This window comes from Calonectris borealis, chromosome 13 (genome assembly GCF_964195595.1).
Source record: "Calonectris borealis chromosome 13, bCalBor7.hap1.2, whole genome shotgun sequence".
Lineage (NCBI taxonomy): Eukaryota > Metazoa > Chordata > Aves > Procellariiformes > Procellariidae > Calonectris > Calonectris borealis.
Genome location: NC_134324.1, coordinates 15436019 through 15450388, shown reverse-complemented (window position 1 = coordinate 15450388; position 14370 = coordinate 15436019). Strand labels below are relative to the sequence as shown.

The 14370-nt window shown below is 41.6% G+C and overlaps 1 protein-coding gene, 1 long non-coding RNA gene and 1 pseudogene across 2 annotated transcripts; 1 reads left to right on the top strand and 2 right to left on the bottom strand.

The window, feature by feature from the left end:
* Positions 1 to 1857: 1857 nt before the first annotated feature.
* On the bottom strand, positions 1858 to 8515 carry LOC142087727 (uncharacterized). Its single transcript, XR_012675573.1, has 3 exons — positions 8207 to 8515; positions 6933 to 7037; positions 1858 to 2113 (listed from the first exon to the last, which is right to left on the bottom strand). It is a non-coding gene; the product is annotated as an uncharacterized LOC142087727 (long non-coding RNA).
* Positions 8516 to 8646: 131 nt separating this feature from the next.
* LOC142087726 (protein EOLA1-like) lies at positions 8647 to 11415 on the top strand. The gene is made up of 3 exons (XM_075162272.1): positions 8647 to 8772; positions 9320 to 9603; positions 11026 to 11415. Exons 2-3 carry the CDS (start codon positions 9351 to 9353, stop codon positions 11241 to 11243), a joined length of 471 nt encoding a protein of 156 aa, XP_075018373.1. The 5' UTR covers positions 8647 to 8772; positions 9320 to 9350; the 3' UTR covers positions 11244 to 11415.
* Positions 11416 to 11514: 99 nt separating this feature from the next.
* Positions 11515 to 14231, bottom strand: LOC142087916 (uncharacterized; annotated as a pseudogene).
* Between the last annotated feature and the right edge of the window lie 139 nt (positions 14232 to 14370).

Below are 14370 nucleotides of genomic sequence, written 5' to 3'. Positions count from 1 at the left end.
ATGATCATACAGTGTATTCCTCCCATAAAAGTTAATTACGTGGCTTTTCAGACCATCAGATTAAATTCTTTTTGCTTAATCTTAGTATGCTTGAGAAGCAGGACTTTGATTTACCCCACAGGTATTTGTACGTAGGGGCTAAAGAAACAATGCATGAGGTGCAGAAGAATTGGTAATGCTGGCAGTAAAGCAGGACTAGGATTGGAGCTGGGAGTAGGAAACCGAGTTAGATCTAAATGAAGCATGTAGTAAGATGAAGCTCTATACAGACAACAGTATTTCTTTGTTACCCAAATAAGCACAAATGTGCCATAGTCTATTGCATTGCACGAACTGTCAGTGTCCTCCCTCCCTTTAATGAAAAGGAATTAAATTATCTACATGAGATACTTCCAAGTTGATGTTTCAAGTAAATAATAGTTCATATTACTAAAATAATTAGTTGCCATTGATCTAATCATTACTATTTCTGACCTGGTATGGAAACAGTGTTGTCTCCGCGAAACAGTACAAGCGGTTAAAAGAAGGACGACCAAGTAGTGTTTGAAAACGTGTTTGCATCGCCTACCGAAGCCTACCGGAGCTGTTCTGCGGGTCATGGTGCCACCTAGGGGAAGGCTGGAAAGGACTAGGAAACATAGGTACTGAGAAGACAGCAACATCAAACGAACAAAGCTCTTGAAATTTGGTCCAGCTCACCTAACTACAAGAAATGAAGAATGCATATTAAACTGTGAAGAGAAAAAAAAAATCTCTTATTTAAGAGCTCAGCTGTATGTTGAGCTCTGTTTTTGGAAAGGATACAAGGTATTTTATAGAGTCTATTTACAATGAAGGGGATATAAGCCTTCAATTCAACACTACTTTGATAATTAAGGTATGTTCAGATTTTGGACAAAATCAGCCTATATTTTATTTTAATTTCTGCTTGCTGATGTATCAGAAATGACGTTCATTTGACACCTTGGTTAATGACTAAAATAAAATATGGAGTACTCCAGTGTACATTTAGATTAACACTGTAGAAATAACTGACAGTATACTGCTTTGTCTTTGAAAGTATGCCTAAGAAAAGTTAACACTTCATCTAAGTAGACATGCATGATGAAGATATACTGTATTTGCTAACGGGGACAATAGGGAAGTGGAAATCAAGACACCTAACAATTAAGAGACTGTTTAAGTCCAATATATATGAAAAATTCCTGAAAACAGAAGAAAATGCAGAGAAAGTATGAGATGGTGTACTTTAAAATATGATCTAAAAATTCAATACATACATATAAGAAAAAACATATATAAAAACAACCACCACAAACAGATAAAATGGTTATTACTACAGTGAAACCCACAAAACTCTACTAAAGTAATATACATACATGTGCTTATTAGAAAGAGCAAGTCAGAAGTTAACTATCTATTTTTAAATCTTATGTAGAATGCTAAAAACAGTTTTAACCATCGCACAGCAAATCAATCAGTTCTAGATCTGGCTTTCATACATTTTTCTCACCATCATGATCACAAACATGCACATCAAGTCCATACAGGCATTTATATGCACATCTGTTTTATAAGTTTCCATTTTATCTCAAATATTTTTAGACAGTAAGAATAGAAAAACAACCTGTATCACCTAAAAGCAGCATCTTTCCTAAATTCTTTAATAACAACCCATTTAGTGGTGCCTTCTCTAACACAGCCTATATTGACACCAATATTCCAAAACCAAACCAAACCAAACAAACAAAAAACATCCAAACAAAAAAACCACCACCTCCCACCAAAAAACCCCAACCAAAAAAGCCAAGAAGAAACAGAACTGGACTGACTCCTGATGTGGAGGCACTTCTCTCAGGGAAGATAGTGTTTGCTACTTAGTTATTTTGCTAGTTTGAATTCCAAGAGGAAAACTGCATTTTCCATTTTTATTAGTGTTTTATCAATAGCCAAAAAGTAATGTTTTAGTTACAAAAGAACATATAGGACCAGTTTGAAAACACATTTGCTTCTGCACTTGAATTCTTTTTCTTGTAGTTCTTGCCAGGAATATCTTTTGTGATTAATTCAAAATGGTGAGGCAATTAATTTTCTCCTCTTTCTTTAAGTTCTCCTGATGGGACAGAATCAAAAGGTACTTAGCCAAACACAGTAGAAATTGTTGAAGAATTAAGCATTTTAAGTGTCATATGAGGTAGATGTTACTAAGGAAACAAAGTCATTCGTATTTTAGCTGCCACAAGTAGTGCGAACTTTCCATCTATTAGAAATAGCTCTAAATGATCTTTCAAAACTTCCAGTAACACCTTGCATCTAAAAACTGAAATAACTACAAAGCTGGATGGACAGCATCAATCAGATGAAATAAGGATACCTATCCCCTTTACAGGAGAAGTGCAGATTCATTTTAAAAAGTTTTCAGCATTTTAGAGGGCGTGAACCCTGGTAGCGGACCCATGGCCATGCAAAGGTGTTGATCAGTCTTATCTTCAAAAATGTTTCATGCAGCCACACACTGCATTCAGAGTTGCCTGTGGATTGGACATAATAATCAGCAGGGGAAGGAGAGCTCATTACTACAAGCTCTCCTTCTCCTGCAGATTACCTCAGCATGAAGCTACGTATCTCAACCAAAAAAAGATTGCTACGGAGGGCTACACAAGATGTTTCTAAATCAGCTAGCTCGGTGTTCAGCCTATAGTTACAACCTTTTTTCAACCTTCAGAAAAGCAGAAGGACCAGGATGGTCTCTGAATATTAGCAACCTTAAAGTTTAGAAATAAATCACTAAGCAGATAAAACTCGCCAGCAGACCTGGCCTGTCTCACGCTCACACAACTGCCACCCAGTGCAAATACACAGAAAATTCAGCAGCAAGACCTGATGTAAAAGGGACAAGGCAGGACATTGCATATGTTGGGGGGGAGTGGTGAGTTTAGGGGTGTCCAGCACATTGTATAGTACTGAGAAGAACCTTTCATTCAAAAAAAGTGCACAGAGTGATACCTTATATACATGTTTAGCTGCTTTAAATAGCACAGAAAAATAAGCATAGCTGCAGGAAGCAAAGACGTTTGCCTATTAGAAATCTTTGGACCCCACTTACATAAGAGCTCCAAATCATAACATCAGTGTTTGGAAAACGTTTTAATCAGAATGTAGTATTCGGGAGAGAAATAATGTTTGCCTCCTTGTTCCAGACAAGTAAGGAAATCAGGCACTTGGAGCAACTTTTGAGAACTAAGGGTGCCATAAAGTCAGAGACTGGAATGCAACATGAATATCACCGAAATAATGTTCTAAGTACACAGAGACTCACCTAGGTATCACGTATGTCCTATTTTTTTCTGAGATAAATTATCATCCAGTCAAAAAGCCCACTAATTTCCAATGAAATGGCTGAAAAAAAGCTCATCTACGATGGAAGCTTAGGAGTTCAACTCCCGTGGTCATCAGATCCCTGTTGCTACTTTGCATCACATCTAGTCTGTTTCAAGACGTGAACTGCTGGCTCTTTCTTCCACTGCGTACCCTGCAAAGCCATCTAAGCAATGTGCGCAGCTTCAGGTGCATCTTCAGTAGGAATGTGACTAAACACACATCCCTTTGCCAAAAATTCATATGTATATACTCCAAAAAAGTTAAAGCCTCCCATAGGCAAAGGAAGACCTGAAAAGAGTTTTTGAAGCTTCCACCTAGGCTGCAACTATGTCAGTAGAAGCTGTTTTAAATGTTAATGTCTGACCCCAGAAAATGGATCCTTCTTAAATCTCTCTCTCACAATTCATTTTTGTCCAGCTTACATGTTTCCGTATCACCCAAAGCACGTTCTAAAAAGATGTGCATGCAGGTATTTTCTGAAGCCACTTATTCTGTCCATATTAAAGTGTTTGAAGTTAGAAGGCACTCAACTGCTTGAATGGAAGAAAGCAAACAGAAAAGAACACCTAGCACAGACAAAGCACATTAGATTTATTTTTAATTTCTGGCAATGTGCCAGAAAGTTTCCTTGCACTCTTTGTCCAGTAGTGTATTTGTTCTGTACAAAAGAAATAATGCTTTTTAATTTGATTTATGGAGCTAATTTTAAATCAAGGCTTTCCTACATCACAGTAACACACTTGATTTTCAAATGACACTACCTCCATTAATATTGATAAACAAAGTTTTCCAGTGAATTTTTTTTTCTGTACAGAAACTGTGATATGGACAAGAAGTTATCTTCATTAAATCAGAAAAAATATCTAGTATATTAGCTACTATATACCACTATATAGTTACTATGACATACCATTACGAAAGGCAGTATGTTTGACTGCAAACAAATACTAGAGGCTAATGCTCACACTCTACCTTATGCTTTCATGTTGGGTATTTAAAAAAAGAACAGTGCATATGTTCTTATATAAGATCTGTCACATACACATGATCTGTTATGAAAACATACTGAAAGCTGCATAAGAGAAAATTTAGTATGGATGCATTTTATTCTTGAATAGCACTCTGAAATACAACTGCATTTTTACCACCAAGCTATCCACACTGAGAAACCTCATCACAGTATTTCTTAGACACAGGAAAACTCTGGTATAAGTAACCAAGAAACTATGACTACTGATTATTTATAATACCAAAACTTTTGACAAGGATAGTAATGTCAGTGATGTGTTACAAACCAGAAATGTACTCTACTCACAGGGGCTGTGTGGGGTATGTGAGGTGTGCGTAAAAAAAGAAGAGGTAACCACAGATTCACATTTTCAAAGAATTGTTCAGAAAACCAAGTGTTGCAACAAATATAGAAATAAGAGAATGATCTAAAGAAACTGGAGATATGTTTACTAAAACACTTAAGACGCATAATTTCTCACAATATATACAAAGAAATATAGAACAGCATGGTAAAGTGTAAGTATTTTAGTTCATCAAAAAATTTGAAGTTCTTTATTTGGGTATAAGAATAACATGAAGCTGGTTTTCCAGCATGTGATGAGCCTTCGTAAACTACAATATTAGAATGAGAGACACAGTAAAATGAAAGGAAAGGAGGCAAAATGTAGAAGGTTGGTAGAAGTCCTTAAGATGGAATTGCTGCCAAAAGAATACGGAGTCACAGCATCACGCTTCACATTGTTTGATGTTCTAAAATGCAGGAAAATGCAATGGATGTTCATATGTCAACATATCCCAGCTTCTCGTGAATGTCAATTATTACATAGTGACCACTCAATACAAATAATTGTATCGTATTGTATTTCACGGGTTATTAACAGCTGAAATGTCAGTTTTGACCTCCAGTATCCTGGAACATACTGCACCGTATCTTTACCCACTTCTGAAATGAACTGTATCTGATCAAGTACCTTGACCTGATTTTGACCCAAGATATCCCAGCACCTTCTGCTGTGTACTGAATCATGTAAAATCAGCTACTAAGCGAATGTGACAAGAAACACAGCAATGCTTGCCTATCTAGATGAGATCAGACCTGAGTCCTTATAAATGATGTACTAGGCATTGTTTTAGCTCCACAGAAAGCAGTAATACATTCTGTAATTGGAATTATGCTGTCTTTATTCTATCAAAATTAAAATTAGGGACACCCTAAGGAAAGCTAATTTAGAAACACTGAAATGAAGTATAATTTACAGAAGTATAGACCAAACTTGTAGAATTTCCTGTTGTTGAGATTATCATCATGTGAGGTACTGTGCCAAGATTAGATAATTTGGGATTGGTGTTAGCATGTGAAAACCACAGTGACCAAAAAACAATTACATGTGTTTAAGACGTCAAGCATAAGCTGATCATCTGCTAAGATCAGAATGAATTTTCTTTTTCATATTCACTGCTGTACACTTCAAATCATTATCTTATATCCTGAGGAAACCTACTAAAGTCAGTTTACCACTCACCTCACAAAAGGCTGAACACATACACAAAATTTGATAATTTCCACCTTATTTAGGTGCTGCTATAAATTGTTTTTAAGTCTTCCAGTGAATGTGACAATATATCGGACAACGTTTCTACAAACCAAGTAAGCTAGTTTTCTGACAGAAGATTTTCAACATAGTATTTATTCACCTTTGGTAGTAGCACACACCTCTTGTGCTATTTACATTTTATTTAGAACGGTTAGACTTGAATTTTAAGTACCTTGGAGATTTCTGCTTACATCAAGAAAAAATTTATTTTATTTATGTGATGAAACACATGATACAAATGCTGCTGTAAGTTATATGGGTGTAAAACAAAGCTAACACTTACTTATGCAACGCAAAAAAATTTTGGCCTATATTTTCCCTAAAATAAGTAACCCTCACATAAACTGTAATTATGCAGTGGAAAAATACCAAAAGCAAATACCAAAAAAACATGAAAGCTCATTAACTACTTGCAACTCTAAACAGATTCAACAGGTTCTTCAACTAACCATGCACATCTAGTAAGATGGAAATAGCTTAAAGCCAAAGAACATTTAAAAGAATAGCCCTGTAAAAACTATGGTGACCTTAAAGTTACGTCATCTATTAATTTCTCTTGTTATTATGGCATTGTATAAAGGACTGGAATCACTCCATCTCAAACATTTTGAACAAGATACTGGAAATATCCGGGGGAGAAAAGGATAATGAGAACAGTAGGAATTTCAGAAAATTGTAATAAGAAAAAAATGTCTCGACAGTTAAAGTCTATCAGCCATAAAATACTTTAGAATACACGACATTCTAAAGGTATATTTGAAGTGTACACCAAAACCAGCTATCATAAAGTTATCTGAAGTGCTTATCATCAGAAAAGAATCATCTAACAATGCTGTCCAGTGCAGTCACAGAATACTAAGGTTACAGGCAAAGTTTTACCGATAAATACCTGTTATTCACAAAGTCATAGACCTGGAGAAAAAAAAAAAAGGTCTTTAATCTTACCTTTTGCTGTATGAATTTCCTCTGCCTTCCTTAAGTAAAGGAACAGCCCATCCCTCTTTCAGTGGAATTCTGGCAGATCACTTTTCTCTTTCCACCTCTGAGTTCCTGCAATTGTTAAAATAATTTTGAGATTTCTCATAGTTTAAAAATGTGATTTAATAGAGCATAGGAGAAATTCTAAGTCACTGAAAACAGCAGTCAAAATCAGGATTTGATGTTGGTGATCGCTCTCTTTCCCCTTTGTAAACATCACTATTTTTTCTTTTCCATCTCTCCCAGTTTTCCTCCTTTGTTCTCTTGCCTGTCTCTCCTTACTTCTACTGCAAACTCATTCCTTTTTGTGAATGTTCTCTCCTCCTTTCTCTCCTCCTTGCTTTCTTTCTCTATGATGCCGCGTCGTAGAGAAACCCAGCCGAAACCAGGACATGCATGCATGGAAAAACTCCCCAAATACTTCTCGTATTTATAACCCTCAACTGATAGATATGGCTCTACAGGAAAGATGACTTTCCTGTGTCTTCTGTTCGGATACAGATGCATCTGCATTTTTTATCTTCTATACCTGCAGAAATTCAAGCAGGATCTCAGCTGTTCAACTTGCTGCATCAGTAGCCATTTTCACAGCCTCTCGCTATTCAGCCTTAGGGTCTGCCTTAATAAGGTCACTTTATTTGTCTATGAAGGGAAATTAACTCTGTTAAAACACGTGTTCACTGACATAAAAAATATATTGGTTACCCCATTAAAACTGAACAAATTTGGTGGGACCATATACCTATTTTAATTGCCTTCTTTTCCAAACTATCCTTTACTGCGAGGTCTCAGATTTTTATTGTGTTCACCAGGCCTTCACATATTGCTCCCTGTGCCAGGGATGGCCTACCAGGCATCACCATAAGGCTAGCACAGATAAAACCTCTGTTGCCAAACAATAACTGTGTTGTTCAAAATATTTGTATTAGAAAGGCAAGACATTAATGCAAAGCATACGTTCCAAATGGCAACAGGATACAAATGAGATTCTCCTCAAGGAGTAGGGGTGAGTGAAAACACTTTGGGAAATTCTGTCCAAAATGAGCCATTGGCCAAAGACAGCAGGGAGGTAAGAGACCACCCAGTTTTTATGCGCCACATGGCTTCTAGAGGCGCGAGGCCCTCGGCGCACCCCTCCTGCTGTCACACAAGTGCCGTGCTGCAGCGGGGAAGGGCACCCCGACAGCTTCTGCTGCCATTTCACTCCCGGGGGCTTTGAGCACCGGCAGAAAGTTCCTCACCAGAGCCGAGGCCCACAGACAGTCCCAGCGGCGGACGCTCCTGCCGCACAGCCGGGGAACACCCCAGCTCCCTTCTCCCTTCAGCAACCTCCGAAACACACCCCGGGCACCAGCCTCCTCTGGAAAGCCTTCGCCAGGCCTTGGCCGCCACCCTCACTTCCCAGCGGGAGGCTGGGTGCGAGACAGTCGCGCTTTTCGCGGGATAAGCCACAAAAAAACAAAGAGCGAGCTCCCTCGGCAGCGCAGCCGGGCGCGGAACGAGACCGCGGGCCGCCGCCACAGGCGGCCGCTCGCCTCACAGCCCCCGCCGGCCCCGCGCGGGAGAGGCGCCGCGCTGGAGCCCGCCCCCGCCCCGTGCCACCGCAGGGCGCGGGCGACACCGCCCCCCAGCAGCAGCAGCAGCAGCAGCAGCAGCAGGGCCGCCCGCCGCCACCACCGCCGCCTGCGGCCCGCCCCGCTCCGCCGCTCCCCGTCACCCACCTTCCCCCTCGGCACCGAACGGGGCGGCAGCGCGGCCCGCCGGCCCCGCGCGAGCGGAGGGAAGGGCGCGGAGCTGGCGGCGCCAGGTAGGAGGCGGCCGCGGGGCCTCCGCGCCTGTGAGGCGGCGGAGCCCTCGCCGTGGGAGGGGGCGGGAAGCAGGCCCTGCCGGCGGCGGTGGCCGCGGAGGATTGCGTCCCTCCGGGGCCGGCCCCGGGCTATCCGCTGAGGAGCGGGCTTCTAAACCCCGTCCGGCCCCGGGAGCAGCCGGCTCGCGAGCGCGGCCTGCGGGGCCGGGCCGGGGCGGGCAGCGCCGCCATGCCCCGTCAACCCCCGCCCGCGGAGGCAGTGCCTCCGGTCGCGGGGTACCAGCCCGCCGGTGCAGCGGCCCCCCGAGGCCGGGGGGTTTCTGGCGGCGCTGAGGCGGCTGTTCGGGCAGCGCCGGCCCAGGGCGGCCTGTGCCCGGAGCGCGGGGGGCGGGCGGCGTTGGGAAAGCGGGGCCCCCCGGGGCGGCAGCGCGCAGCTCGCGGTAGCGCAGCATCGCGATCTTCGGGGCAGCTGCTCGGGCAGATCTGCGAGTTTGTCATGGTCACGGTCACGTTTGTAAAGACTAACCTCAGGGTGTCTTGTTCATAGGAAATAAACGGGCTCTGATGCAAGGAAAACGATGAAATTTGGTTGCCTCTCCTTCCGACAGCCCTATGCAGGATTAGTTTTAAACAACGTCAAAACAGTGGAGACTCGCTGGCGTCCTTTGCTAGCAGGCTACAAGAACTGCACCATTGCTATTCATATAGCTGTTAAGGACTGGCAAGACGACACATGGAGAGCAATTCTTTTGAATAGGTTTGGTATGACACCCAAACAAGTGCAAGACTTGTTGGATAAAGGGGAAAAATTTGGCAGAGGAGTTATTGCAGGTAAGCAACCTTGGATTATATTTTCCAAGCAAGCTTTCAATCTGTTAACTTACTTCAGTCCAAAACACATCTGCTTTACACAGTGATGCTCATTGTAACATTGCTTTAACACTTACTTTGAAGGAGTGGTGCCTGAGGTGTGACTGGGGACCTGTTTCGATTCCTTATCACTGTAAGCTGAGGTCCATGAGGGAAATTGTAAATAACATTTATTCTTTTTCATTTTGTTGGAAATGTGAAGTATCTTTAACCTTTAGGATAAAGAATTTTAGTCAGGCCTCAGTTTTTAAAATACACTCACTCTACTAAAATGTTTAGCCTACAACTCTAAGTCTGTACAGGAAATGAAATTGATTTATGCTAACTTGCCATGCAGCAAGGCAGTGTAACGTGGGTTGCATATTATTTTGTTGCATGATAATAAATGTCAATTCCACACTTCTTGCATTTTGAGCTCAGGAACTCTTGCTGAAACCGTTTTACAGTACTCGTAGTCAGGTGAAGTCATGATGTTGCAGTGCTTTACATGTCATGTTAGAGTATTAAATAAATCAATCCTATTTCAGTGCTACAAATGCTCCATCGCTCTTGTTATTTGGGCAGTGAAGACGTTTGTTTTTGTAACACAAAGTTAGGATGGAGTGGTGGTTTTTTCCTTATATTGTGCTGAAATACAATGTATGTTGCTGCACCGTATACTTACAAAGTTTTTATCCAGCACTCATTTTGCACTCTTTTCTTGTAGGTATCTCTTGTTACAGCATCTATCTTGCATTCTCATCTATTTTTAGCTATTCCTGCACAACAAATTACTTCTATCACATATATTGAAAAATTGTTCTGGTTCTACAGTGCTGAAAATTGTTAGGTACTATGTAATATGCAGATTTGTAACCTTGACATAAATTGCACGCTAAATTGTGGAGTAGGTATCAGAGCTTCTTTGATGTTTATTTTAACGTTTTTAATCATTAAGCAATATAGAAATTCCCTTTCGTGACATTAAAAGGGTTCCAGAGAGCAGGAATTTCCATATAGTTTGATGATTTTACAATGTTAATAGAGTAGTGTCCTGATAGCAATAGAGTTTTATTTTCAAAGCTGTTTCAAGGCCAAATGTAGCTCAGGAGTTTTGGTAGCAGCTGTATCTCCTTAGATGCAGGCTTCTTTTAACAGAATTCTGTATCACTGAGTTGTGAATATTATAATTGCATGCTTCACCTGTTCTTCACCGACCTAAGTTCAGTCACACAGGCCATCTTCTGCAGTGAATGACACTGGTTTGAGGTGTGTGTGCTTCATACCGTGTTCTTCTGGTAACAAATGAGCTGTTTTGTATGTCCTCTGGGAGGGTTATTTTTGGAAGATTTCTCTAGGAGATCAAACAACCAAATAATTTTGCATTTTAATTTTATAATACAGGATTAATTGACATTGGAGAGACTTCACTATATCCAGAAAACTTGCCTCCTGAAAAGATTCTGGAGCTGGAAAACAAAGCTGTCCTCACTAATCTAGAACAGAAATACTTGACTGTTGTTTCAAATCCAAGATGGCTCCTGGAACCGATTGCTGCCAGAGGGAGAACAGGTGTGTGGCAGGTGGACATCCCTGAAGAACTGATCCCTTCAGAAGCGTAGGTGTTGGCCCTCACTATTATTTTTCCTGCCTAAATGCAAACTTGCAATTCACAAGTCAGCATCTTGAATACCAGTGAGTTGTTAGGGATTCCCTTCCAAAACTAATCGTTTGAAATAGCAAATACATTTGAAGAACTGCTCTTTTGAGGCAAAATAAACAAGATGTAATTTTTATGGCCATTACTGGAAATTATTAATGGTTTACTAGATTTTTCCTATATAAATAACTCTAAGTAAATGCAATTTTTTTAAAGATGTGGTTGATGTATTGTGTGCCAATTTAAAATGTGAGTAAATACAACCATATTATATGATGCATGCATCTCTGCTTAGGAGGAAGAAAGAGTTTGTAGGACCCTTCAGAAAAATGGTGCTTGAAAGCAGGCTGCCATCATTAATATGACATCTGTCTCACAGCCCACTCTTAACCTTACATTTGTGGGATCATTGAGAGAGAAAGCATCTGAGATAAGGCCAGTCCTAGGGGCTACTCAGAGGCAGAGATTTGCTGGACGAGGTTTCTGCACATGGTGTGTGTTATGTGCTGTAAGCGTAAAACTTCCAGAAAGGACCAGATTTTCCTCATTCACAGGTTGGGTACATTAGCTGTGCATATGATGGGGGGGGGCGGTATGCAGTATATGGCTCTGTGACCTGACAGCCTTTGTAGAAAGGCCTTTATTGGAAAGAAGGTGCTTGTACAAAGTTCAATGAAGTGTGTATTATAATACTTCTTTCTCTCATTTAAGAGGAAAAATAGTAGTAAGCTTTGAAAATCTAATATTGAAGTAAGTGTGAAGGAGCTGTGGAAGGTACCTAGCATGCCCTGGGCTGGGGTCCAAGGCCATTGCCTGCAGGTCCGCTATTTGGACCAGAAAATATGGTGGAGTTTGGCCCCAAGGTGGCCTTGGCATAGACAGAGCAGTGGCTGCTGCCAGCACAGCTGGAGAGGTGGGAGGCGCCAGCCCCGGTGGAAAGCGGCTGTTCGGCACGGCCGGCACAGCACGACCCGGTGCAGCAGCAGCAGCACCCTGGATGCCAGCCAGGCTGGGGCTGCTGTGCTGTGGCAAAAGGGAGGGGGCCAGAGGACTGAGCTTCTCCCTGCCTACTGCTGCCGCAGGGTCTGAATTTGTCAGAGCAGCGGTGCGTGCAGGTGTAGGGGCACGTCTGACTCGGGTAGCTGCCTTGGCACGTTGCTTGGCAGGTGTGGTCTTCCTGGGTGCGGAGGTGTGCGTGTTCTCCCTTGCACTGCTGTGAATGGACCACTGTCCTCCTCAGAAGTGGTTTCCCACACAAGCTCAACATCTGGTTTTCTTCTCTGGCAGCGTGCATGCAAATCCATGTCCAGTGAAAATGGTATTTGCTTATACTTCATTAACAGATGCAGAAAATGTCTTCTAAAATTTGGGTTGTAGTAGAAGTAAAACTAAAAAATGCAAAGGAAAAGAGTTAGTTGCCATCACCTTGAGACTGGAAACCACAAAGATATGAGAACTAAGGATTTTAATTGCAGAAGAGAAATGTTAAAAAGGACTATCAGGGGCATTCTAAACCTGAAGTTTACACTGAATAAAATGGTGCAATACAGTCCTGTTAAGTAGTAATCAGTCTTGTGGTTTTGCTGCTTGGTAGCAGAGAAGCATAGGATTTTCAAAAGCATACAAACTGATTCAGAAACCCAAATACCGCTACTTTTCAGCAACTTCAGCATGGAAGGAACATGTAGGTAACTATATGACGCTGACATGTACCTTCCCAGCCTTCAGCAAATGCCACAAGAAGACTGCACATCTGGTACAGCAAGACACATAGCAAATACCAAAACAAAAATCCCAGTACAATGAGAATATCTTTTCATTTTATGTGTTCAAAGTAATTGGAAATAACCAACATATATTTTATCAGCATTTCCACTACTCAGAAATGCTACCTCAAAAACTGCACATGAGAAAAAAATGACAATCAGAACTTTTACTACCATCCTCGTTTCCTATGTAGTAAAGGCTTATTTCATTGGAACAAAAACCTGTCCCACTAGAATATTCTGAGAGTTAGTTTGCATGCAGAGGATCCAACATACCTCCCTAGCTGTTTCTTCTGTCAGCAAGTCATTGTGTGAGCCCTATTTTGGAAAATCCCACAGCTCTCTGGTGAATCCATACAGATGGAGGTGATGAGTGAAGCTTTTCATGCTCTCACTTTCAAAAATTCTCAGACATCCTCTCCTCACTAGTACTTCCTTGTCAAACAGTTCTTCATGAATCACTACACGCTTTCTGTTGTCACCCCACCAAATGGACTCAAACCTATCGCTTTGAACAACGTCCCAGAGCTTCTCCAGAAAGCCCAGGCATGTAGAGGCATCGCCTTTGCTAGAGCTCTCCTCAGATGAATTCAGACACTCTCTTTTTGACTGGGGCTGCTTAGTCGAAGTTTGTAAAGACCTTTCTTCTATTGGAGGTCCAAAGGCAGCGTCACTAGCTGCTCTTTTGTCACATGCTGGACAGAGAGAAGAACTCGAGCCTGATGAATGAACTCCCTCGGCCAGAACAGAATCACATGAAGTTTCCAATGAGGAAAGCTCCATTTTGACTTCTTTTTTCTGTTTGGGTAAATTTTTCAGCTGAACCCTAGCAGTTAGGCTGCCTGGCTGAAAGGAAGTGACCAACTGACTGAGAATCCCAAGGGAAAATTCTCAAACATCACTGACACCCATGCTGCGTTGCCATGCAGCGTCTGTTTCCTAGCGACATGAAACAGCAGCAGCAGCAAGAGCTAAATAGCACTTGTTGCTTTTCATTTACAGTTTGTTTGGTGTTGTTTGGTTGGGGTTTTTTTGACTCAAGAGCCAAAAAGTAAATGAAACTGCAATGAAACTAGTAGCTGGTCCACAGGGAGGAAGAGGGAGATCTGCAGTGTTAGGAATGAAAGCACCACATCTCCAAAGTTTTTCAGGTGCGCACCTTTCACACATGCAGAAGTGTCCATACACTCTTTGCTCTTATCTCATTGCCATGCTAACACTGAGGAAACATGATCCGTGGTATTTAAGCTACCTAAACCATAGGTTCACCTAAACACAAAGAGCAGCTGCAAGGATGTGGAAGTATCTAACATCTGTTGTTAC

Bases quoted from the DNA above. Each gene is read 5' to 3' on its own strand.
- LOC142087726 (XM_075162272.1), top strand. From the start codon at position 9,351: ATGAAATTTGGTTGCCTCTCCTTCCGACAGCCCTATGCAGGATTAGTT. The intron at 9,604-11,025 runs GTAAGCAACCTT...TTTATAATACAG, and splicing joins TGGCAGAGGAGTTATTGCAG to GATTAATTGACATTGGAGAG.